The sequence below is a fragment of the Microcaecilia unicolor genome, chromosome 3, assembly GCF_901765095.1.
Source record: "Microcaecilia unicolor chromosome 3, aMicUni1.1, whole genome shotgun sequence".
Lineage (NCBI taxonomy): Eukaryota > Metazoa > Chordata > Amphibia > Gymnophiona > Siphonopidae > Microcaecilia > Microcaecilia unicolor.
Window position 1 is genome coordinate 26,819,993 of NC_044033.1, and position 27,772 is coordinate 26,847,764.

The 27,772-nt window shown below is 43.9% G+C and overlaps 1 protein-coding gene across 1 annotated transcript in view; it reads right to left on the minus strand.

Annotated features, from left to right (window-relative positions):
• The window catches only part of THADA (THADA armadillo repeat containing), a 649,870-nt gene that overhangs the window by 166,428 nt on the left and 455,670 nt on the right, over nucleotides 1-27,772 (minus strand). The window contains 1 exon segment of the mRNA XM_030195792.1: nucleotides 15,766-15,881. Within this exon segment, the coding sequence (XP_030051652.1) occupies nucleotides 15,766-15,881 (116 nt within the window).

Sequence of the window (27,772 nt, forward strand, 5' to 3'; positions counted from 1 at the left end):
AACCACTTCTCTTTTTTTTAGTCACTCGTTTCTGTGGTTTTTATGTGATCTGCTTTTTATCCTGTTGAGTCTCTCAGGTGTGCAGATTTAGGGCCTCTTGTTTTTGTCACACATTTGTGGTTATGTTCCACTAAAAATTTTAAAAGATTAACTGGCTTTCTTAAAAAGATTAAATAACCCTTGAGGCAGACTAGGAATTACAAACATACACTATTTATTCAAACATCACAATTCCTCATGTACAGCCTCAAAACAACTTTTAGGGTGGATAGTGTCACAATGAGCTCCTTTTATTATTGACCAGATAGAGAGAAAAGGAGTTTTCAGTTTTGGCACAGTATAAAGTCATCACAAGAACCAAATATAAGAAAACCAATGGACGCATTAGGGGCTATAGCCCATTTAGTTATGTTTACACAAATGAGAGATTTGCATGAAACCAAAATATTTATTTTTATTATGCTGACTTATAAAACCAATCTCATCCCTGAAAATAACCATTTGTGATTTCAAATGTAAACTTCTACAAGATAGATGAGATGAAGATGTGATTCACGTGCCCCAATGAAAGGAGAGTTTCATTTTAATTCCATTTAATTTCAATATATTCCATCTAAATAAAACCAGGCTTCCCAAGGCAGATTACAACAAACAGTTTAAGACGAACCTAGCAAGAAACAAGATACCTTCACTTAAATTTGGCCATGTATTACTGTATTCTATAGAACTGTGTAGAAAAATTAGCACAAAACCACTTACTGCTATTTCTACCAGCTACAATAATTTTTAAGCTGTTTTGTATGATATATATATATATACTAGCAAAAAAGGCCCGTTTCTTTGAGAGATGAAACGGGCTCTAGCAAGGTTTTTGTGTCCAGCGGACCGTTCCTGTTCCCGGCACCCCCCTGCAGGCACCCATGGCCAGGGACCCAGCTGTCCCCCAACCCCCCTCCAGGTAGGCCACCTGTCCGCTGCTGTCGCTGGCGCTCCATCCCTCGGCCCCCCACCCTGCAGCCACCCATGGCCAGGGATCCCGCTGTCCCCCAACCCCCCTGCAGGCAGGCCACCTGTCCGCTTGCTGTCGCTCCATCCCCCGGCCCCCCTGCAGCCACCCATGGCCAGGGATCCAGCTGTCCCACAACCCCCCCTGCAGGCTAGGCACCTGTCCGCTGCTGTCGCTCCATCCCCCCGGCCCCCCCTGCAGCCACCCATGGCCAGGGATCCAGCTGTACCCCAACCCCCACTCCAGTGGGACCTGTCGCTGCTGTGTTGGCGCTCCGCGATGCTGGTGTGCATGTGCATGTGAAAAATGGCAAGCGAGGGGCAGGGGGCGATGGCGTTTCATGAGTGTGTTTGCTCCGCCTCGTCGGTCATCACGTTGTGACGCGAGGGCGGGGCACACACTCTTGGGCAAACCGGATTATCTCGCCCCCTTCACACTTCAGGCTGGCAGCTTTCATAGAACGTGGTGTTGCAAATTTTTTATATATATATATATATCGATATATACTATAATAATATTTTACAGATGGACCACGCACAGGCGTCCCTTATTTCTAATCATCTTTTTGCTATTGTTTTTCTATAGTGTTTAATATTGTTTTGGGTGAGCTAAAATGGAACCAAGCTCTGCCTATAAGGCAAGATCCGCCTACTGGCTTCAGCCCACTTAATGAACTAAGGCTCATGTCATCTCCTGTTTCAATCTAACCTCCTTGAGCTACCACAGACTCTGTATAAAATCCATCCAATAAGAACGCATTGGGGGGGGTGGGCAGAGATACTGGAATTTATTTATTTATTATATCCCACATTTTCCCACCTATTTGCAGGCTCAATGTGGCTTACATAGTACCGGAGAGGCGTTTGCAGACTCCGGTGTAAACAAATACAATGTGATGTTGTGGTAAGTTAGGGAATCTTACAGCGGAAGAGTTGTATATGTCCATTAGGTACTTTAGTTTTGTTGTGTTGCAGAGATCAGGCATTTATGTTGGATCGGTTGGTAAGCCTTTTTTAAACAGGTTAGTTTTTAGTGTTTTCCGGAAGTTTAGGTGGTCGGAATGCAGCAGAGATCACAAAAAGGAAGGGGGTGAGCGAGGGGTATACTGTGAAACTGAAGATTCTAATGAGGTGGAGGGAGCATTGGAAGTGGCACCGGGTGGAATATGGAGAGAGGTGTTGAGAAAAGCTGATCCATGGGCGCGGCACTCACTGAGTAAGCACATGAGCAGCAAGCAGCAGTAACACAATACTAGAAGACTGTGTGCATGTATATTTGTGGGCTATATATATATATATATCTCCCCTGTCCTCAAATAGGAGTATGTCTCTCTGCTGTGGATGGTGTCATATAAATAGTTTCTCTTTGAAAATTTGGGCTAGATGAGTCCAAAGGTACGAATGTAGCTACGTACATTCTAAGTGGTGGAAAGTTTTGAGCCTGGGGAATTTATCAAGGTAAGTACTGTTTCTGCTCGCCTATAAGTTGCCCCCCATGTATAGGTCACCCCTGCTTTCCCCCCTTAGTTTCTATGTCCCTCAGATAACTACATATTGGTCACCCAATATCTTCTTTTTTTACCCATCCTATTCAAGCACCTTCCCTTCCCTTCTGCATTCCCCCTCCCCCCGCCCCAGCAGCTGCAAAACTAATCTCTTCCTCCATTCCCCATGCAGGGTACTTTGAGTGATACCTGTTTCTGAAGATGCACAGCCTTTCCAGTGTTGGTATGGGGCCTTTTTCTACAGGCCCACACCCAGGTGTGCTGCCAGGTTTTAGCGCCCTGTGACCGACAGGAAGTGCATCATTCTTCCAGCACATTTGCCATCTATTATTTTATTTTCAAGTACAAGTAATGAAAAATATGGCACTTTACTTCTGTGTCAAAGTATGGCAGTGGAACGTATCAAATTCAAGATCTGCACGATCATATACAAGATCATTCACGCAGATGCCCCACTGTACATGTTTAACCTTGTGGACCTACCGCCCAGAAATGCCAAGAGATTAGCCCGCAAATTCCTCAATCTGAACTTCCCCAGTTGTAAAGGACTTAAATATAAGCAGGCATACGCCACTACCTTCTCCTACAGAAGTACACAGATATGGAATGGGTTACCCCCAGCCCTAAAACTATGGACAATCTAAGCAACTTTCGCAAATCTCTGAAGACACATCTCTTCAATACAGCCTACAAAAAGAACCCTTAAAGACACAAATCACCTCCTAAACTATCATATCTAACACCATCTTCTCTAATTTCTCATCCATCTTCTGCATACTTTTGATTGTATCCAATATCCTCTCATGACTTTGTCATAACAACACTCTGTAAGCCACATTGAGCCTGCAAATAGGTGGGAAAATGTGGGGTACAAATGCAATAAATAAATAAATAAATTATAAATCAGGACTTCCAAATCCTGGCTAGTGACCCCTCCCCCCCCCCAATCAGTCAGTCATGTTTTTATGACATTCATCGTAAAGCAGCACGAGATAAATTTCCATGCATAGGAGATCCAATATATGCATTATTTTCTTCTGCATATTCATTGTGGATAGAAACATAGAAAATGAAGGTAGATAAAGACCGTATGGCCTATTCAGTCTGTCCATCCATGTCATCTACAATCCCTTCCTCACCCTTAGATACCCTATTGTACTCATCCCAAGCTTTCTTGAATTGTTGAAAACAACTGTGAGGGATCAACAGTACAGGTTTGAGAAGCCTTGCTACAAAGTCAGTGGAAAATCTGAGGATTTACTGGCAGACCAGGTTTTCAACCCCCCTATAAAAAAAGCAAATCAAAGAGACAGAGAATTTTAAACAAAAAACAATACAGTTCCAAAAAAGCTCTCAAAACAAAACTGTGGCTGATTTTCTTTCCCATTATTTCCTGTGTTTGTAAGACAGTAAATCGTGATTGTACTGTAAGAATAAACATTAATTTAGAGTTGATTACTCTTATTGGGCCCATTTCTCGTTATGTTTTTAAATAAAACCTATTCATCTGAAAGCATCTTGCATTATGGAGGTCTGGCTCTCACACCATGGGGACACCTGTTTTCCTGGTCTCCATTTTGCTAAGTTTTGGAAGTAAAGATGCAGAATTCAGGAAGCAACAGATCAGATTCTGGAATGGCAATGAAATAATCTCTTTTTGCATATATATGTCCAGCCCAAACATTACTGGCTGGACACAAGATAAGGTAATGGTACATATTTACTTCCACTAACTCTGGCTCAGACAGACTGAAAACAATGCTTCACACGTCCACCCCCAAAACCACAATAAAACATTTATTTTCTGCGATGGCATTGGATTATATCCAAGCTCAGTCCTGTGCCTGGTATCTTTCACTAAAAGAATCCCCCAAGGTCATGTCCAAGTTTTACCATCTCTGAAACATTTTAGTTTTAGTTACATTTCTTTCTTTCAAGTCAGTGACCTCCACACCCTTTAACATTTCCATGCTATCTCAAGATTAAATTGCTATGAACCAGCTTGTATCAGGCACAGGTGCAGAGACCTGGGTTTGGTTTCTGGTTGAGCTGCCCAGAGCTAGGGATGCTGAGGAAGCAACATTCACAGTTCCTGCATACTGACAGTATTTAGAGGCCAGATTTAGGGGCACAACCGTAGGGTTCCTGAGAGAGCTCTGGTGTGAGGTTTCACTAGGGCTGCCAACTGGCCGTTTTTTTTAGCCGGCCTGGCTGGAATTTCAACACCCAGGCAGGCTACCAGCAGACCCTCAAAAATGGCAATAGAAAAGCCATTTTTTTTGTCCCATGGCCCAGAACTGTCAGCTTCTCTCCCTCTCCCTCCATTCCCCAGGTCCATTCCCTCTTCCCCCCCCCCCCCCCCCCCCCAGTGCTGAAACAATGCCTTACATTCAGAAACTGCAGCTATTCAAGCAGGCAGCTTCTGACCAGCTCCGGGGCTTTCTTTCCCTTGGCTAGCTCCACCTCCTATGATGCAACTTCCTGTTGCTGTGCAGGCGGGACACAGTCAAAGGAAGGGAAGGCTCTAGAGTTGTCCAGATGCCGCCTGCTTGAATTCCTGCAGCTGCTGAATGTAAGACACTGTTTCAGGGGGAAGAGGACGAGGTGCTGGATGAACCCGAGGAATGAGAGAGAGAGGAGGCAGCAGGAGAGATGTTGGACGGAGAGAGAGGGGCTTAAGAAACTCATGTTTGTGGGGGGGGGGGGGGATGGGAGAGAGAGACAGAGAAATGCTGGATCAGCCGGGGGGGGGTGGGGGGGAGTGGCAGAGATGCTGGATGGAATCAGGGGAGTGAGAGAGAGAGATGGCAGCAGGAGAAATGTTAGATGGGCCCGGGAGAGAGAGGGGCTTAAGAAACTCATGGATGGGGGGGTAGGGGGATGAGGAAGACAGAGAGCATGAGAGAAAGGGAGAGGAGAGAGAGAGAAGCTGGAAGGGTGAAACAGTAGGAGCAGCAAGGAACCTGGGGTAGAGCATGGGGCGGGGGCAGGGCAAGGGGCGTGGCAGGGCAGGTGGTCCTCTCTTTTCTCTGTTAAAAGTTGGCAACCCTAGACCGTTTCACTGATGGTCTGTAGAGGGCTCACCTCTTGGGAATCTTGCCTGAATGAATAATCTCTGAGTTCAGCCAGCAACTGTCAGCAGACTCTGTCATGTCTGTCTAGGGCTGCTCCATGTTTGCTAATTCCTCTCAGTGGCCATCTTCTTCCTGCCTGTCTTTGTCTGACCTTTTTGCCAGAGCTTGGTTTGCACTTCTATAGTGTCACCTAGTGCTTTAATTTGCTTGTTGCATTCACAGTCATATTTCTATCTCTGTGGAGTCCTTTTGTTCCAGTACCAGCCCCCTCTGCTGGGTTCTAGCCTAGCTTCTCTGATGGATCTTCTCAGTGAGTACTTGTGTGTTCTTGATTCTACTCTTCTTTCACAGTTTCCTTAGTATCTGGTACTCCGCCCCAGGCTCAGGCAGCTAAGTCCTGGCCAGAGATCTCAACTTGAAGGGAAGGCTGCCGCTAAAGGTGGAACCACTTCCCCAACCCCCATTCTTCCCCAGACCTGGGATGCCACATCTGGTGGACAGTCTGTCTGTACTTTTGATTCTCCTATTAGATTGTAAGCTCTTTGAGCAGGGACTGTCTTTCTTCTATGTTTGTGCAGCACTGCGTAGCCTTGTAGCGCTATAGAAATGCTAAATAGTAGTAGTAGTAGTCTCTTGTAACCAGAGCTAATATTGTGATGTCATAATGCCTCAGGCCACCAATAAGAGCCAACCTCATCAGTGATGTCACAATGGCTTGATTGTCCTATACTTGGCTCACTTTTATTACATAGCTCTTTGAGCAGGGACTGTCTTTCTTTTATGTTTGTGCAGCACTGCGTAGCCTTGTAGCGCTATAGAAATGCTAAATAGTAGTAGTAGTAGTCCTTACTGACAAGAACTGCCACAGCTGGTGCAGGGTCCTTCAAAGCTACCCTAAAGACAAGGTTATGCCAGAGATATATTTGGCTTGCCAAGTTCTTTTAAAGCTTTATTAAATAGTTGGCTTTTTATCTATCTATGCTTCTTAGGGGCCCTTTTACTAAGCCATGATAAAATTTACTACTACTACTACTACTATAAATCACTTTTATAGCGCTACCAGTCATACACAGTGCTTTACAATTGAACATTGGAGGAGTGGAGGAGTGGCCTAGTGGTTAGAGTGGTGGACTTTGGTCCTGGGGAACTGAGGAAGTGAGTTTGATTCCTGGCACAGGCAGCTCCTTGTGACTCTGGGCAAGTCACTTAACCCTCCATTGCCTACCGCATTGAGCCTGCCATGAGTGGGAAAGCGCGGGGTACAAATGTAACAAAAAAAAAAAAAAACATGAAGGAGAAAGACAGTCCCTGCTCAAAAGAGCTTGCAATCTAAATCAGGCCAAACAGACAGGACAGGACAGACAGAAGGACACATAAGGATAAGATAAAAGTTACAAGTCAAGAGTCGAAACAAACAGGTAGGCCTTTAGCCCGGATTTGAAGGCAGCCAGGGATGGAGCTAGACGTAACGGCTCAGGAAGCCTATTCCAGGCATAAGGTGCGGCAAGATAGAAGGAGCAGAGTCTGGAGTTAGCGATGGAGGAGAAGGGTGCAATTAGGAGAGATTTGCCTAGTGAATGGAGTTCCTGGGAAGGAGTGTAGGGAGAGATGAGGGTGGAGAGAGAGTGAGGGGCTGCAGAGTGAATGCACTTATAGATCAACAAGAGGAGCTTGAATTGTATACGGTTACAGTTACTGCGTGACTTTACTGTACAGTAGCTGCATTTTTAACATTGCACCTAAGGGGGGATGTAATCTGCATTTTGCTGTTTAGGTCTCCCATTAATGTTCCCATTGGTGTGTGGTACCCACTGACAGTTAATGCGGCAGTATGTAGCGCCTCCTAATTAGGAGGCAGTAAGTGGTCCTGCATTAACTCCGCGTTAGCCAGTTAGAATGCTAACTGGATAATGCTTCCATACCCATTCTCCACCCCTGCCACACCCCCTAACACAAAAAGCTCTTAAATGTACGGTTTAATCCGCAGTAATTGCTAGAATACCACAAACCCCTTACTGTGATTGAGTGCTAGCAGTTACTGTGAGTTAAACGCGCACTTTAGTAGAAAAAGCACCTTAGTCTTGGAAAATGGGGTTAGTTTCTAATACAACTAAATGGACTTTTGTTTTATTTTAATTTTTAAGGTTTACTATGTCTAGTGTTTTTAATTCAATAAATGTATTAAAATTAAAGCTATAATAAACATATAATTTACTGTTTTTCAGCGCTTTGCTAATTCAGGGAGGGTTGTGGGAGGGGGAGCTTGGAAAAAAAGATGGATGGAGTAATGGAGGGGTGCTGGAAAAATGTGGGTGGAGTGTGTGCACCGTGGAGATTGGGGCAGGCAGAAGAAAGTAAGGTGGACAGAACAGGAATCTTGCTGAGAGGTAGAGAGAGAGCGAGCACAGGGAGGGCAGTGAAGGCTGAGGGATGTGGAGAAAGAACTCTAGAAGGCAGAGCGTTGCTAGAGGGTATTTATTTTATTTTTTTATTTTTGTTACATTTGTACCCCGCGCTTTCCCACTCATGGCAGGCTCAATGCGGCAGGCAATGGAGGGTTAAGTGCCTTGCCCAGAGTCACAAGGAGCTGCCTGTGCTGGGAATCGAACTCAGTTCCTCAGTTCCCCAGGACCAAAGTCCACTACCCTAACCACTAGGCCACTCCTCCACTGTTGCTACTATTTGAGATTCTACATGGAATGTTGCTATTCCACTAGCAACATTCCATGTAGAAGTCGGCCCTTGCAGATCACCAATGTGGCCGCGCAGGCTTCTGCTTCTGTGAGTCTGACATCCTGCACGTACACAGAAACAGAAGCCTGCGCAGCCTTCTACATGGAATGTTGCTAGTGGAATAGCAACATTCCATGTAGAATGTCCAATAGTAGCAACATTCCATGTAGAATCTCCAAAAGTATCTATTTTATTTTGTTACATTTGTATCCTGCGCTTTCCCACTCATGACAGGTTCAATGTGGTTTACATGGGGCAATGGAGGGTTAAGTGACTTGCCCAGAGTCACAAGGAGCTGCCTGTGCCTGAAGTGGGAATGGAACTCAGTTCCTCAGGACCAAAGTCCACCACCCTAGCCACTCCTCCATTGTTGCTACTATTTGAGATTCTACATGGAATGTTGCTATTCCACTAGCAACATTCCATGTAGAAGTCGGCCCTTGCAGATCACCAATGTGGTCGCGCAGGCTTCTGCTTCTGTGAGTCTGACATCCTGCACGTACACAGAAACAGAAGCCTGCGCAGCCTTCTACATGGAATGTTGCTAGTGGAATAGCAACATTCCATGTAGAATGTCCAATAGTAGCAACATTCCATGTAGAATCTCCAAAAGTATCTATTTTATTTTTGTTACATTTGTACCCTGCGCTTTCCCACTCATGACAGGTTCAATGTGGTTTACATGGGGCAATGGAGGGTTAAGTGACTTGCCCAGAGTCACAAGGAGCTGCCTGTGCCTGAAGTGGGAATGGAACTCAGTTCCTCAGGACCAAAGTCCACCACCCTAGCCACTCCTCCATTGTTGCTACTATTTGAGATTCTACATGGAATGTTGCTATTCCACTAGCAACATTCCATGTAGAAGTCGGCCCTTGCAGATCACCAATGTGGCCGCGCAGGCTTCTGCTTCTGTGAGTCTGACGTCCTGCACGTATGTGCAGGACGTCAGACTCACAGAAACAGAAGCCTGCGCAGCCTTCTACATGGAATATTGCTAGTGGAATAGCAACATTTCATGTAGAATCTCCAATAGTAGCAACATTCCATGTAGAATGTCCAATAGTAGCAACATTCCATGTAGAATCTCCAATAGTAGCAATATTCCATGTAGAATCTCCAATAGTATCTATTTTATTTTTGTTACATTTGTACCCTGCGCTTTCCCACTCATGGCAGGCTCAATGCGGCTTACATGGGGCAATGGAGGGTTAAGTGACTTGCCCAGAGTCACAAGGAGCTGCCTGTGCCGGGAATCGAACTCAGTTCCTCAGTTCCCCAGGACCAAAGTCCACCACCCTAACCACTAGGCCACTCCTCCACAGAAAGAGGGTGGAGTAGGGGAGAGAAAAAATGGAAGAATTCACTCTGGAGAAGGGGTAGAGAAAAGCCGGGATCTGAACATACCAGGGGAAGGAACAGAAGCTAAAGGAAATATGAAGGAGGAACATGAGAGAAACTGCTGTGGTGGTGGTGGGGGGGATTTCATGACTGGGGGGGGGGGGGGGGGATTTCATGACTGGGGGGCAGAAGCCAGCTCTTTTAATGGGGGAATTCTGAACATAAAAATTACAAATAAAGTATGCAGAATTTTCATTTTCTTTGTGCAGAGTTCCTTCAGGAGTATTATATTTAGGTGCCTAGAAAGTGCCTAAATGGCACCTATTCTATAAGGGAAAGGGAATTGGGACTTGATATACCGCCTTTCTGTGTTTTTTGCAACTATGTTCAAAGCGATTTACATAGTATATACAGGCACTTATTTGTACCTGGGGCAATGAAGGGTTAAGTGACTTGCCCAGAGTCACAAGGAGCTGCAGTGGGAATCGAACCCAGTTCCCCAGGATCAGGGAGGGCAGTGAAGGGATGGTGCAGGTACTTGCATGTAAATACTGGAAATATATGCATAGTGTAGTATTCTCTAAGTTACGCACATGTGAGTCCTGCCTGTCAAATACAACCTTAGGCGCATTTTCAGCATTTACACACGTATATTACTCTAAAGATTCACACATGTCATCAGCACACAAATGTTAGTGTGCCCCTTTACAGAATTACCCTCTTAGTTTCTTAAATCTTATCAGGTCTTTGGAACCCTTTTCTGGACCACCTGCAGCTTGTCTACATCCGTTTGAAGGTCTGTCCTCCAGAACTAACCACAATATTCTATATGATATCTCACTAATCATAAGTACAGAGGTAAGAAGTAATTCACTTCTTTCTAGAAACCTGGTTTAAATCAGTACAGTGGCCACGGAGAATGAACTGCTGTTACAGGCTTTAGGTTTGATGGCCAGTTTGGTAACGGAGAAGTTGTAGGTGATAAACTCGGTGAGGAAATTAATTTTTAAAATTCGAAGGTCATTATAAATACTTTCTTTGGCATTCAGCTTGTAACAGCTGGTAGCCAAATGGCTGCAAGTCCACAAAGCACCTTTCGTACTGGGATAACTGTACTTCCTGGGTAGGTGGGGAAAAAAAACCCTCCAAGGTATAGCAAAAGTAATGCATCATTAATTCTGAATGCAGACAGTGTGGTACTGTTGAACTAGAATATGAGGAAGTGGTTTTTTTCATCTAGAAAAAAAATTGTTTTGCTCCTCCTGGATTTAGGGGGTTGTTTACTAAAGCTTAGCTCGAGTTATCTGCAGCAGGACCCATTTTACTCCTACGGGCCCTACTGCAGATAACTCGAGCTAAGCTTTAGTAAACAACCCCCTTAGTTTGCCAACTACACCAGGGGCGTAGCCAGACACCCAATTTTGGGTGGGCCTGGGCCCAAGATGGGTGGGCAGAAGAACCCTGCCCCATTCCACAGGTGATTTGGTCTCTCCTGCATGCCATATGGTCTCTCAAACATCCCCCCCCCCCCCCCCTCACATCTTTTAAATAGCAGATTTTCACCAGCGGCGAGCAGCAATTAATGCACACTGCTCATGTTGTTCCCACAGCCTTCCCAGTGATGCAACTTCCTGTTTCCGCATAGGCGGGCGTACGTCAGAAGGAAGGCTGTGGGGGCGGTGCGAGCAGTATGTATCAGTCACTGCTTGCTGCAGGCGAAGATCTGCTATTTACAAGGTATGCAGGAGGAACGGTTGTTGGGAGTTTTCAGCTGGTGGGACTTGGGAATCTTTGCCAGCCACATCATAAGTGTGCTGCTACTGGGTGGGCCTGGGCCCACCTAGGCCCACCCTTGGCTACGCCACTGAACTACACCACCACTTCAGCGTCCCCTGCCTGCTGCATCATAAAACACACTCTCTTTGTCAGGGCTGCTTTTGTGGTTTGCTTTATTTCTTAATTTTTTTATTTTTAATGCGCAAGATTTTTTTATTTTTTATTACTTTGGATCACTCTAACCTGTTATTGTGGACTTTGGATTTGTGTTATTATTCCAATTTGACTGAGGAATTTCTTTATTTTCAGGTTTTTTTTTTTTTTTTTTTAGTAAGTGTTTGTATTTGTGATGCACCGGGCAAAATAAATCTAGTAAAGAGGGACTTTGAGTTCAGAAAAGAAGAAACACATTTATTTTGTTACTTGTATTCTTTTCTTGACTACTGCAGTGGTTTACATTTTCATTTCAGTTCATTTCCTGATTACTTGGGCCACAAATAAATGTTAAAGATTAATACACAGCATATAAACTTCTGAATGTTTTGTTTCTTTCACCATCCTTGCTATCAGTAGAAATCAAACAAAATAAAACATGGAAAAGAAAATAAGATGATACCTTTTTTATTGGACATAACTTAATACATTTCTTGATTAGCTTTCGAAGGTTGCCCTTCTTCCTCAGATCGGAAATAAGCAAATGAGTTAGCAGATAGTATATATGAGAGAAACATCAAAGCATTACTATGACAGTCTGACAGGGTGGGAGGATGGGGGTGGGTAGGAGGTATGCATGGGGACATCACCCTCCCCTCACCTATCCACACCCATCCTGTTAGAATATCAATGATATGCTTTGATGTCCCCTTGCATACTTCCTACCCACCCCCATCCTCCCACCCTGTTAGACTGTCATAGTAATGCTTGAATGTTTTCACTTATATACAGTCAGCTAGGACATTTGCTTATTTCCAATCTGACGAAGAAGGGCAACCTTCGAAAGCTAATCAAGAAATGTATTAAGTTATGTCCAATAAAAAAGGTATCATCTTATTTTCTTTTCCATGTTTTATTTTGTTTGATTTCTATAGATTCTACATGGAATGTTGCTATTCCACTAGCAACATTCCATGTAGAAGTCAGCCCTTGTAGATCACCAATGTGGCCGCGCAGGCTTCTGCTTCTGTGAGTCTGACGTCCTGCACGAACGTGGAGGACGTCAGACTCACAGAAACAGAAGCCTGCGCAGCCTTCTACATGGAATGTTGCTAGTGGAATAGCAACATTCCATGTAGAATCTCCAATAGTAGCAACATTCCATGTAGAATCTCCAATGGTATCTATTTTACTGTCATAGTAATGCTTGAATGTTTTCACTTATATACACTGTCAGCTAGCACATTTGCTTATTTCCGATCTGAGGAAGAAGGGCAACCTTCGAAAGCTAATCAAGAAATGTATTAAGTTATGTCCAATAAAAAAGGTATCATCTTATTTTCTTTTCCATGTTTTATTTTGTTTGATTTCTATAGATTCTACATGGAATGTTGCTATTCCACTAGCAACATTCCATGTAGAAGTCAGCCCTTGTAGATCACCAATGTGGCCGCGCAGGCTTCTGCTTCTGTGAGTCTGACGTCCTGCACGAACGTGCAGGACGTCAGACTCACAGAAACAGAAGCCTGCGCAGCCTTCTACATGGAATGTTGCTAGTGGAATAGCAACATTCCATGTAGAATCTCCAATAGTAGCAACATTCCATGTAGAATCTCCAATGGTATCTATTTTACTGTCATAGTAATGCTTGAATGTTTTCACTTATATAGTCAGCTAGCACATTTGCTTATTTCTGATCTGAGGAAGAAGGGCAACCTTCGAAAGCTAATCAAGAAATGTATTAAGTTATGTCCAATAAAAAAGGTATCATCTTATTTTCTTTTCCATGTTTTATTTTGTTTGATTTCTATTGATAACCTTAAGAGTGGACTAACACGGCTACCACACTCCTCTACCATCCTTGCTAAAAAGGATTGGGGGGGGGGGGGGAGAGAGAGAGAGAGAGAGAGAACTTGCAAAGTCCATTCTGGTAGCAAAGGGCTTGTTTGAAACATCAGAGAATGGAGCTTTTTTTTTTTTTGTCATTTCTGTGGCAGATTTTACAGTTATGAGGCAACAATTTTCCAGTTTTTCAGCAATCCCTCTCTCTGAGAAAGACTAAAAGAGGCTGAATGTTCTTGCTTTTTTTATGGATATGATGCACATTAGAAATATTTTGAGAGGTAGGCATCTAGGGGTCCTTTCACCAAGCCATGCTAAAAAGTGGCTGACGCTGGAGTCAGTTAGTAGGCTTTCCAAGGCCCACTTTTAGCACAGCAGTAAAATGGCCACGTTGCCATATATATATACTAGCAGTTGAGCCTGTAAAAACAGGCTGGTATTGGGGTTTTCCTTCCTTCCTTCCTTCCCCCTCCCCCCCCCCCCCCCCCGAGGTCGCCACCGCTTCCCCCCCCCCCCCCCCGGAGTCGCCGCCATCCCTCTACCCGGCCTGGGCCCTCTCTCTCTCCGCTACTAAACTTACACATCCATTCGCCGGAACGCAGCACGCACATCAGCTGAGCTGCCGTCAGCCCTTCCTTCTCTGCCTGTGTCCCGCCCTCCTGTGACGTAACGTCAGCGAGGGCGGGACACAGGCAGGGAAGGAAGGCCGACGGCAGCTCAGCTGATGTGCGTGCTGCGTTCCGGCGAATGGATGTGTAAGTTTAGTAGCGGAGAGAGGGCCCGGGCCGGGGGGGGGTAAAGGTAGTGGCGACCTCGGGTGGGCGGGTGGGGGGGGAGCGGTATCAACCTCGGCGGCGCAGTTTCCCTCTCTGTCCCGCCCTCATCATCACGTATTGACGCGGGGGCGGGACAGAGAGGGAAGTCTCTACTGCGCATTTGCGAGTGAGTCGGTCACTCGCCGTTTATATGTTTGATATTTTTTTTGTAATGGCCATACATTAATTTCCTGATTGTCACCTGGCCATTACCATGGGAGCCCTTGCCGCCACCTATTTAGGAGATGGTAAGGGCTTCCGTGCTACTCCCGCACTAATCCGGTAGCGTGCAGTAATGTGCCCGCACTACCCGCATTACTCTTTAGATTGTAAGCTCCTTCGAGCAGGGACTGTCCTCTGTGTTAAATTGTACAGCACTGCGTAACCCTTGTAGCGCTTTATAAATGTTAAGTATGTAGTAAGTAGTACTCTCTGCCCATGAGCACACCTCCGGCACTGAAAAACAAACAATACTTTCCAGTGTTTGATTAGTGTGCACTAAGCAGAAAACTACAGCGGGATGCTTCAGCGCATCCCGTGGTAGTACTCTTTTAGCTTTCGTTAGACCTACCATGCCTTAGTAAAAGGGCCCCTTAAAGCGTTAAAACTTCTTTAATGCATTTGATAGATTTAATGCTCCCGGCATCCCTTGTCTGCTAGAGATTGTCAGGCAGCAGCAGCGATTCACATTCATTATCTGCTGCCGGCCATAGAGTCTCCTCTTAGCTGCATCCTGCACTGAGGAAATAGGAAGTTACATCAGAAAAGGTGGGACATGGTAGAGAGCAGACTCGGGGGCCAGTAGAAGACAGTGAATGTGTCAATCTCACTGCTGCCTGGTGATCTCTAGCAGGCAAGTTGAAGTACACTGAGGGAAGGGGTTTGAGAGCAAATGAGTAGGAGACAGAGAGGGGAAGATGCCAGAGAAGTTGGAATCAGGCAGTCATGTGGGACTTGATGGCAGAGGAGAGGGAGGGAGAGCTGCTGGACAACAGGAGGCAGGAAGGGAGAGATGCTGGAAAACAGGAGGCAGAAAGGGAAGAGAGAGAGAGATTTTGGAATTGGGGAGTGGTGGGGATGATAGATGCTGAACATGGGGAGGGAGCACGCTATGATTAATCATAATTACACAGGCCATTTACATTTTTTAATCCCATTAATTTTACTTACAATTTGTAATCATTGCCCACTTCTAATAAATAGCTTTCTTTTTGGAATACAAAGTAATACCATTTAATTTCAGTTTGCTGCTTGCTTTTAGAAACAGGCAACCTCTCCAGTGCTTCAATGAGAATTGACTACTGAATATGGGATCAATTAAAAATTGATAAATACTTTACATGAAACAGGAAGGCATAAGCAAATCATCAGAAGACATTTTTCATGAATGGATATTAAATCTGGCTGGTTTGTAGTACCATAATTATATGTCATACTTTTTTTAAATAGAGATGTATTTAAAAAAATCTTACAAAATATTAATAACCTCTTTTTACTTTATACACATATGGTGTTTCTACATACCTCCTGGCCAGCCAGAGTTTGGCTTTCAGACAAACAATGTTGTCATACAGCTCCCGCTGAACATCTGAATTAGTTCTGTGTTTTGACTCAAAGTAGGAGTGTAGCAAGTGAAATACCTAAACCAAAAGAGAGAAAATGACAGACTGCTGTGAAAATATTTTCTTAATCCCCAGTTACTGGCTTTCACCTTTCCTCAAAAACAACTCTCTTGAAAAAAAGATAACACACCACCTGCAAAATGTCCCTTGAAGCAGGGTTTTTTTTTTTTTTGCTGCAAGACATGTTATTTTTGGAAAAACATAGTGACTGTATAAGACCCTGCACCATTCATTTGTTTGTATGTATGCAATGGGACCTTTCCACAGTTAAAAAAAAAAAGTCAATTATCTCACATATAAATCATGAATCCCTCATGATATCATATCCTCTTAGCTACACACAACACATAAACAAAATTTTTCTTGGCATCAAAGCCTTCAGTGAACTCAGAATTTGTTGAGTAGTGTATGTAAAGAGAACAAATAATTCAATCTATACATTATAATGGAGGTACAAAACCTGAGTGGAGGAGTGGCCTAGGGGTTAGGGTGGTGAACTTTGGTCCTGAGGAACTGAGTTCGATTCCTGGCACAGGCAGCTCCTTGTGACTCTGGGCAAGTCACTTAACCCTCCATTGCCCCATGTAAGCCGCATTGAGCCTGCCATGAGTTGGAAAGCGCAGGGTACAAATGTAACAAAAATAAAATAGATACTATTGGAGATTCTACATGGAATGTTGCTCTTCCACTAGCAACATTCCATGTAGAAGGCTGCGCAGGCTTCTGTTTCTGTGAGTCTGACGTCCTGCACGTATGTGCAGGACGTCAGATTCACAGAAGCAGAAGCCTGCGCGGCCACATTGGTGATCTGCAAGGGCCAACTTCTACATGGAATGTTGCTAGTGGAATAGCAGCAACATTCCATGTAGAATCTCAAATAGTAGCAACAGTGGAGGGAGTGGCCTAGTGGTTAGGGTGGTGGACTTTGGTTCTGGGGAACTGAGTAACTGAGTTCGATTCCTGGCACAGGCAGCTCCTTGTGACTCTGGGCAAGTCACTTAACCCTCCACTGCTGCCATGAGTGGGAAAGCGCGGGGTACAAATGTAACAAAAATAAAATGAAAAATCACCACAAAAAGGCTAGCTACCCTGTTTAAGGAGGAAATTGCCCTCAGGATTGTCCCAGTTTCACTTTCCCTCTTAGGACAGAAAGACTCAGGGCTTTTTTTTTTTCAGCCAGTACACACTGGTACTCCTGCTAGCACATTTCCCTGCCTTCCAAAAGTGTCCTAACCATCCAAATTACATTTCTCACTCAAAATCTCCGAGGGCCCCTTTTACTAAGCCGTGTAGGCGCTGAACGCATGCCAAATTGGAGTTACCGCCCGGTTACCGCGTGGCCCTTGCGGTAATTTCAATTTTGGCGCGTGTCCGCGACGTGCATCTGAAAACTATTTTTTTATTTTCTGGCACATGTAACGGACTTGCACCAAGTGGAATCTGACACGCGTAGACCATTACCGCCCAGATCCTTTACCGCTAGGTCTATGGTTGGCGGTAAGGTCTCAGACCCAAAATGGACGCGCAGCAATTTTGATTCTGACGCACGTCCATTTTTGGCAAAAAAAAAAAAATAGAGGCCTTTTTTATAGGTGCGCTAAAAAATGGATCGGCGCACGCCTACACTATCTCAAGCCATTTTTTCATTGCGCCTTTGTAAAAGGACCCCCGTTTCTTTCCCCCCATTGGTGCACCAGCCAGCCATGAACCTGTGATCCTCAGATTTGGAGGCTGCCACCTTCCAGGCAGAGCTATTCTGGGTCACATATCTGCATACCATGCCAGCTGAAAAAAAAAAAGCCCTGGTTACGCTGCGCCTTAAGGTTTGCTCTGCATCAGCACCTTTTTTCCTAGAAACAACACACCAGCTCCCACAGCTAAGCTAGAAAGACAGTCCCACTTGCTTTAAACTACTTGCTGATATGGCTCTCTTGACCGTATCGCTTTGGCCACATACTCTCCAGCTCAACATCTTTCCCAACAGTACCCATTTTACTCTCTGTCTAGAATAGTGGTTCTCAAAGGTATTCTGGGGAAGCACCAGATAGTTAAGTTTTCAGGATACTGAATAATGAATATTCACAAGATAGACTTGCATATACATCAACCATAGTGAATTTCAGAATCCTACACTGTTATCATGCATTCACTCTCTGATACTGAACTAAAGGAGCTGCTCCCCTTGAAGCACTTCTAGGAGACTCTGAGGTATTGAAAGGTGATTGCTTGTGGTGATGCTGCCATAAATGTATGGAATTATCTCCATTAAGCTATAGTGGCCACCAGAAAGAGGTGGCAACTAGAGAGTTGCACGGGGACAGAAATCTTACCCATCCCCGCCCGTCCCTGCTAGAATCTCACCCATCCCCACCCGTCCCCACAGGAATCTTACCCATCCCCACCCGTCCCCGCAAGAATTTAACCCGTCCCCACAAGAATTTAATGGTACATAAAAGAAAATTCTGGTCAGCTCCCTCAGTCTCTCTCTGGATTTGATCCACATCACTGTAGGCAAGGAAGGAATGGAAGCTGAAACTTAGAACACTCTGGTGTGCACATGTAAGATTTGTCTCTGATTTACTGGCACTGTGTGCTGAGAGGTCACCACATGCACGCGCCAGTAGGTCAGGTGACATCCGATGCTCTTGCCTGTGTCAGAGCTGAGGTCTGCGCATCAGCCCGGGAGCAAAGAGGATTAATTCTAACATAGTAAGTGACAGCAAATAAAGACCTGAACGGTCCATCCAGTCTGCCCAATAGTCACACTCATTATCAATTCATGATTAAATCAACGAGTGTGATATTATATACTTTCTTTCGTGGTTCTGGAACAGACCATAGAAGTCTATCTGGCCCTATACTTATGTTCCAGCTGCTGGAGTTCTCGCTGAAGCCCACTCCAGTCTATTCGTCTTCTCATTTGTGGGATACAGACCGTAAAAATCTGTCCAGCACTGTCCTTATGTTCCAGCCACTGAAGTTGCTGTCTAAGCCCTTTCTAGCCCATCCTAAACCAGACTGCCATATATTAGACACAGACCATACAAGTCTGCCTGGTATCGGCCCTAGTTAACCACAGCCAGAGTCGCCATCTAAGCGTCACTTGACACATCCACACACATGCAGCCATTTAAGGTTAGGATTTTTATAACTTCCAATTTCTAATTAGAGATCCTCTGTGTTCAACCAAGCCTTTTTGAATTCCTTCATCATTTGTGTCTCTACCACCTCCTTAATGGAAGACTTTCCATATTTGTGCTGTTAAAGCAAGGAGGAAGAGGAGGAGGAGGAGACAGCACTCAAGATACTCGGTAGATGAGAGGCTGATGCAGTGCAGCTTACACTTCCACGGGAACCCCGCAGAACTGCTCCCATCCCCGCGGGAACCCCACAGGACCTGCTTCCGTCCCCACGGGAACCCCGCAGGACCTGCTTCCGTCCCTGCGGGAATCCTGCGGGTTCCGCGGGATTCCTGCGAACCCCGTTCCCGTGCAGCTCTCTAGTGGCAACCCACCTTTTCACACCTCAAACGCAAATCTAGTCTGTGAATAAGAATTCAGGGGTCTGTTTATTAAGGTTTGCCGAAAAGTGACCTGCGCTGGTGTAGACGTGTGTATTGGACGCGCGCAGGTTCATTTTTCAGCACACCTGTAAAAAAGGCCTTTTTCTTTTTTAGCTGAAAATGGATGTGCGGCAAAATAAAAATTGGCGCGTGTCTATTTTGGGCCTGAGACCTTACCATCACCAATTGACCTAACAGTAAAGTCTCACACATTAACCAGGCAGTAATCAACAGTGGTACATAGTGGGCGTGCGTAGAAAATGAAATTACCGCCCAGGCCACGCAGTAGTTCAAGCGTACATGCCTACATGGCTTAGTAAAAGGGCCCCTCAATGACACTCTCTTGGACTAGTAAGAGCAGTCTCACACACCAACATAATCATGAAGCAAAGCACAGGCAGTCAGTGACTCAGCTGGTCGGGGAGGCTAAATTGGGGCGTGCTGGAGAGGGTGTGGCAAGTTACAATTTTTAGTGAGAAATAAAGGGGCACTTGTATTTTATTATTTTGTTAAGTTTGTAAACTACAAACATCAACAGTCTATTGGGAGGCAGGGCTAGTAGTTGGGAGGCGGGGATAATGCTGGGCAGACTTGTACAGTCTGTGCCAGAGCCGGTGGTTGGGAGGCAGGGCTGGTGGTTGGGAGGTGAGGATAGTGCTGGGCAGACTTATACGGTCTGTGCCAGAGCCGGTGGTGGGAAGCGGGACTGGTGGTTGGGAGGCAGGGATAGTGCTGGGCAGACTTGTACGGTCTGTGCCAGAGCCGGTGGTTGGGAGGCAGAGCTGGTGGTTGGGAGGCGAGGATAGTGCTGGGCAGACTTATACGGTCTGTGCCCTGAAGAGCATAGGTACAAATCAAAGTAGGGTATACACAAAAAGCAGCACATATGAGTTATCTTGTTGGGCAGACTGGATGGACCGGGCAGGTCTTTTTCTGCCGTCATCTACTATGTTACTATGTTATAAAACATCCTCACTAAGCAACCATACCTGCGAGGGAAAAAGAAAAATATTCTACAAAAAGGGAAATGCGGCACTGAAAAAAAAACAGATAAGAATACAGTAATATCATGCAGTTGATATTTTTAAATGTCTCCAAACCGCTTAAAGAAGTATATGAGAGGCTTAACCTTACATACACCCTGTACCCTCCTACTCACTCCCATCCCCACCCCACAGTAGGGGCACTTTTGAAGACAGCAGATAAGGTACTCTTCATGGCTCTGGCGTAGCTGCACCAGCTGCCTCACCCCCTAATATCTCTGTTACCGATGGTAATATGCACACTCAATATAGCAGAATTAGAAAAGGTTCAGAGAAGAGCAACCGAACTGATAAAAGGGATGGAACTCCTCTCATATGAGGAAAAGCATGCACGCTGAAGTGAATTTAAACTGTGTATAAAATATCAATGAGTGCCGTAGCTGATCCTTTAAGGTAATGCTGAATATCAATCAACAGAAGGTGCAGTACATACGTGAACGGTGAAAAACTGACACGATGTACTGATAAATGACACCCTTCACTTAGAAGCAAGTGGAGCTCAAATAGTCATCTAATGAAAAAAAGATTGATGATGTTTCCCTATGAATAACGAGAAACGTTTCACATCATGAATGTTTCTGTTATTACATTTTTATGGAAACATCATCAATCTTTTCATTAGATATATTTTTTTCCGTAGACACTAATATTATGGTAATATTATCAACCCATCTTTTCATTGTGTAACCTTTTTATGAAGTCGACTATTTGGGCTCCACTTACTTTTAAGTGAAGGGTATCATTTGTCAATAAATCACGTCAGTTTTTCACCTTCCACATATGTACTGCACCTTCTATTGATTTGTATTCAGCATTACGTGAAAGGGCAAGCTACGTCACTCAATGACGTTTTACACAGTTTACATTCACTTCAACGCGCATGCACGGTTTCTTTTGTTTTGGCGGCAATTTGATGTAACGGATTCCTTCAGCAGGACTCTAGGATTCTTCACCCTTAAAGAGATATTTCTAATTCTATTTTATCCAGAGATTTTTATGCCAAATGGTCCCACTTAGGCTCTTTCCACTTTTTATTTATTTGTTGAATTTGTATCCCACATTTTCCCACCTATTTGCAGGCTCAATGTGGCTTACATAGTACCGTAAAGGCATTCGCCAAGTCCGGTAGATAGACAAATACAAGGTGATATTGTGGTCGAATAAGGTGTCAGGTACACATTTGGGGTTGAAGGGAAGAAAGGTTATATAGTATCCATTTCGATCTTTGGTTTTGCTGTGTTGCCAAGTGTAGGTATCTATGTTGGGTCGGTGGGGTATGCCTGTTTGAATAGGTAGGTTTTTAGTGATTTCCTGAAGTTTAGGTGGTCATAGGTTGTTTTCAGTGCTTTTGGCAATGCGTTCCATAGTTGTGTGCTTATATAGGGGAAACTGGATGCTTAGGTTGCTTTGTATTTGAGTCCTTTGCAGCTTGGGTAGTGGAGGTTTACGTATTTTCGAGATGTATTGGTTATGTTTCTGATTGGTAGGTCGATGAGGTTTGTCATGTATCCTGGGACTTGGCCGTAGATAATTTTGTGGACCAAGGTACAGATTTTGAAGGTGACATGTTCTTTGATTGGAAGACAGTGCATTTTTTCTTGAAGTTTTTTTCTCACGTCTGATGTTTCTTATAGCGAATTCCCACTGCAGCTCCTTGTGACTCTGGGCAAGTCACTTAACCCTCCATTGCCCCTGGTACAAAATAAGTACCTGAATATATGTAAACCGCTTTGAATGTGGTTGCAAAAACCTCAGAAAGATGGTATATCAATTCCCATTTCCCTTTATCTCCCAACCTTAGAGTGGGACAGTTTCTGAGCTGCGGTAAGGGATTTTAAACACTGTGTATGCAAGTCACACATTACTCCCCAACCACTTTCTGTGTTGGCATGCCTCTTCACTGGGGGGTTCTTTTACTAAGGTGCGCTGAAAAATGGCCTGTGGTACTACAGACGTGTTTTGTGCGCACACAGAATCATTTTTTAGCACACCAGTAAAAAATGCCGTTTTAAAAGTTTTGCCAAAAACATGCAGCAAAAAAAAAAAATTGGCGTGCGTGCATTTTGGGTCTGAGACCTTACTGCCAGCCATTGACCTAGTGGTAAAGTCTCACGCAGTAACTTGGCGGCAGAAAATAAAAAATATTTTTCGGACACGCACCAAAAATGAAATTACCGCAAGGGCCACACAGTAGCCGGGCGGTAACTCGGAATTGGAACGCGTTGGGCGAGCATAGGCGCTTACGTGGCTTAGTAAAAGGGCCCCTGAGTAAAGTATGTTTTTCCAGTTGGTTAGTTTCACAGTTCATTATTCTTTTCTTTAATTTCAGTTCTTCGACTTTTATCACATAGCACTTTTAGCAGTATGATATCAGAAGTTTCAGTTATGATGCTGGTATTAAACACATTTTTCTTGCACATCATTTTTTTATATTCTTGATGAAAACCATATCAAGCACATATAGAAATGATGCACTATGGCCATTTTTTATTTAATTGTCATGTGATGACACTTTATTATTTATATTTTTATATTGATTTCAGCTCTGTTTTTACTTTGATGACACTACGTTCTCATACGCATCAATATTCAACAGTATTGTGGTAAGCAGAACAGTGCTCTCTATTTTACTTTGTTAGCATCAATGTATGTTATTTTTAATTTTCAATAGTGTTTAACTGCACCACTAAACATTCTTTATGTATTTCAAGTCAAGTTATTTGGGAATTCACTAAATGTCATTTTGTTTTATTTTACATTTTTTAACATATATTTTTATATTGATTTGTTTCTTTTAAATATAACTGTTTTATATTTTAAAACTTAATTTGAACATATATGTTTTTTACTAGACCCCTGATGCAGGCGCTTGGTTGCCAAAACATGGACCATGTCGGATGCATCCAGTAAAGAGTTTCCTTTGTCCTGTTCCTGAAGGTCCACTTGTGCTTCTTGTTTTGGTTTTGACTATACTCGAAACCCTCTCTTTTCAGCCAAACCTTTTTTAAACCCAGATATGCTAACTGTTGTTACTACATCCTCCGGCAAAGAGTTCCAGAGAATAACTATTAGTTGAGTGAAAAAATAGTTTTCTCCTATTTGTTTTAAAAGTATTTCCATGTAACTTCATTGAGTGTCCCTAGTCTTTGTACTTTTTGAAAGAATAAAAAATCAATTCACTTCTACTACTACTACTATTTAACATTTCTATAGTGCTACAAGGCATACGCAGTGCTGTACACCATACACAACTACTACTACTACTTAACATTTCTAGAGCGCTACTAGGGTTACGCAGCGCTGTACAGTTTAACAAAGAAGGACAGTCCCTGCTCAAAGGATACACAAAAAAGACAATCCCTGCTCAAAGAGCTTTCAACTCATTCTACACCAAGATTTTGTAGACCTCAATCATATTTCCCTCAGCCATCTCTTTTCCAAGTTAAAGAGCCCTAACCTATTTAGCCTTTCCTCATATGAGAGGAGTTCTATCCCCTTTATCATTATATGGGTGAAGTGGGTGCTTGAGCAAACTCATTGACTGTCCAGGGAAGGGTAATTTCTAGTGGGTTTAGCACCCCCAATAATTTTGAAAAGTTGGCTCCTGTGATTTGATTGTGCCAGGTCCATTTCACCCCCAAAACACGCTTATTCAAATATAAAATTCTGAACTGCTACCATTTTGCCAACATTTGTTTTCCCCTCCCACTCCACATCTCAGTCAGTGCCACATTTTTCCAACCTTAGTGTTTACTCAGTGTTTTATTTCAGCTGGTAAAATGCTGTATTTTTATTTTCAGGGCACTAAATAAATAATCTGTGCCAAGAATGTACAGTTCAGAGAGTGATGTCAGATTGTGTTTTTTTATCTTTTCTTCAGCCACTGACATGAACACAGTTAGGGCATTGTTTGGACCTCAGAGTTTGGAATGTGAATATTTATAGTCTGCTCATAATTTATATAAACACCACTAAGGGCAGGAAAGCAAAATGTTTTATGATTTTGGGTCTTGGTAGGAGGAGGAGGGGGATGAAATATGGAAGAATTGTAACTGCTGGGAATATTTGAATAATTAGAGAGTTCAAATCCATTTATACTTAATTATTTGTTGCATTTGTATCCCACATTTTCCCACCAATTTGCAGGCTCAATGTGGCTTACAGTATACCATAATGGCGATCGCCATTTCCGGATACAGAATTACAAGTGGTATTGCATTAAGGCACATAAATGGTAAAGTGGAATACAAAGTGGTATTGCATTGAAGTTCCTGAATGATAGAGTGAATTATAAAATAAGTTAGATAATCAACTGTGGAAAGTTCATTTCAGGCATGAGAAATAAAGTGGTAGTGCGTATTGCGTAACTTTCATTAGTAGCAACGAAGGTTATCAGTCTAGTGTAAAGAGTTCGGTTTTGTCTAGTTTATGTAAAGTCTAGTTGTCTAGAATTTTGGATGGATCATTATGGCATGCCTTCTTGAACAGGTTGGTTTTCAGCAGTTTTCGGAAGATTGTTAGGTCGTGCGTAGTGCGTTCCATATTTGTGAACATTTCTGGTTTGTGGAGGACTATCACAAGATTCTTTTTTTTTTTTTTAAACGGCAATCAACCGTGTTGCAATTATCCTCCATGCCAGAGTTTTAACAGCAGATCCTATTGTGCAACACTCTAAACAGTAAAATTAATAAATTGCTTTCAGCGACAGCTTCAAGATAGCAAGGAAGGAGAGAGGTGGGAGACAAAAGAGCTTGCCAGCTCATACACATTGAGTGTTACACTGGTACTCGTTTATCTCATTTTGTAGATTGCACAATGAAAATTTACACTGGGCATTAACTGATCAAGCAGAGCTCTTTGCTTAAAATACCACACGCTCCAGACAAATATTCCAAGAAATCTTAAAGACTGCAGGAGGCTAATGCACTAAAATACCTGTATATAATAGATGTAAGCCTCTTTGGTTGTACCATAGAGGGGCAGTATATTAAATCCATCACCCCCTTTAAAGGTGTAATTCAACAGTTAATGAGAATACACAGATCATTCTTCTCCCCCTCCCCCCCCCAAAGGATTTGGATGAGAATTATGGGGCAAATGTTGATAGCCCTAAGGAGCCACAAAGCAGTTCTTTACCACCACTTACAGCCTTGTCTGGCAAACGAGGCCACACAGACAGCAGAAGGGAGCAATGATATGCAGATCACTCATTCTTGTCACATTGTGAAGGCTTGGCTCTTGTGGCAACATTATCCCACATTATCCCAAACAGGTTTGAGCTCAATGTGGCTTACAATAAACAGTATAGGATACATAACAAAGAATAATCCATACGAAAGTAATTTGTTGTAAGGATCCAATTTTACAATACAGCATCATAAACGTATTGGGATAGCTATGGATGTTTAACATTTATAAAATCTTATTATGAATGAGAAATTGTACATGAAGCAAAGAGAAAGTTAATGGTAAACAGAGTAATAACCAATTCAGGTAACATGACTTTAGCCATCCTTTTCACATGTATGCAACATTTCCTTATTTTGTAAGGGGCCCTTTTAAGGGGCGCGTTAGGCTCTATGAACATGCGGCGCGCACCAAAATGAGACTACCACCCGGCTACTGCGCCCCTGGCAGTAATTTCAGATTTGCAGCGTGCCCATAATGCTTGGATGATTTACTTATTTATTTCCTTCCACATGCGGCATTTCTGGTGGTAATCGGCAGTTGGTGAATGCCGACCGGTCATCGAGCATGTAGTGCTTGAGCCTTTACCGCTAGGTCAATGGGTGGCGTTAAGGGGCCCCGGCAGTAATTTCAGATTTGCCATGTGCCCCTATTGCCTGGTTGATTTACTTATTTATTTCCTCCTACGTGTGGCGTTTCTGGTGGTAATCAACAGTTGGCGCATGCCGACCGGTCACCGCATGTGTTGCGCTTGAGCCCTTACCACTAGATCAATGGGTGGTGTTAAGGGCTCAGGCTGGTTTTAGGCGTGAACTGGTTTCAGTTTTACCGCATGCCTTATTCCTGTCACATTAAAAAACAAAAGCCCTTTTTTGCAGATGGGGTGAAAATTGGCCCACTGCGCGCCCAAAACATGCGCTTACACTACCGCAGGCCACTTGTTACCACAGCTTAATAAAAGGATCCCTAAATGTTTATTGCTATCTCTAAGGGAAGGGAGATTACAATATTGTGATTGACACAAGGTGTCACTGTAATTACCGCAGCTAGCTAGAGTTCTGAGACTTTCTGGAAGGAAGGACTGAAGGAGCCATTTTGTTATCTGTAGTTTTAGTAGTTGTTATAACCAGCTTTGAGCAAATGTGTCTCTTAAGTCGTTCTTAATTCTTACCTCATAAACGTATGCCAAACAACTAAAATTTTACAGCAGGCATAGCAGACAGAAAAAGCGTGACCTGATAAATAATAAATGAAACATCTAAACACTGTGTTAACACCTAAATCTGCAAGTTGAGCAATTAGAGAATGATCGATAAGATTGAAAGCTGAACTAAGGTCCGGGAGAAAAATTATAGCTATTTTCCCTGCATCAAAATTACATCTGATTTCAATGACTAGACACACAAGCGGGAGGGGGGTCCAGAGCCCGAGGTGAGGGGGCACATTTTAGCCCCCCCCCCCCCCGGCACCACCGACCTCTCCCCACACCATTGCCAACTCCGCCGCCGCCACCACCAACTTTGCCCCCCCTGCCGCCGCCAACCCGCCTTCGCCTACCTTTGCTGGCGGGGGACCCCAACCCCCACCAGCCGAGGTCCTCTTCTTCCCACAAAAGGCTTCCTTCTGTTTCTGACGTCGACTTCAGAAACAGAAGGAAGCCTTTTGTGGGAAGAAGAGGACCTCGGCTGGTGGGGGTTGGGGTCCCCCGCCAGCAAAGGCAGGTGACGGCGGGTTGGCAGCAGGAGGGGGGTTGAGAGGGTCGTCGGCAGGGGGGTCCAGGGCCAAATCAAAGGGGGCCCAGGCCCCACGTAGCTACGCCACTGCACACAAGGAGGGATTCTGTACAGTGACCCAAGATGAAACCAGCTTGCCTGGTTTGAACATATACGGTTTCCAAGCATGCACATAAAAAAGGAAAGGTTGGATATTGGGCTCTACCTCCAAAATCATTAGGATCTAGAAATTTCCTTTTTTATAAATAAAGGACAGATAATGGCATGTTTCTACTGCACAGGAAAAAAAAACCTGGTCTATAAACTGTTATAGTTGGTTGGAAGAAATGGAGCAAGACTCGAAGTGGGTTCATTATGAGAGAGCAGAGGATAACATTCTCTAAT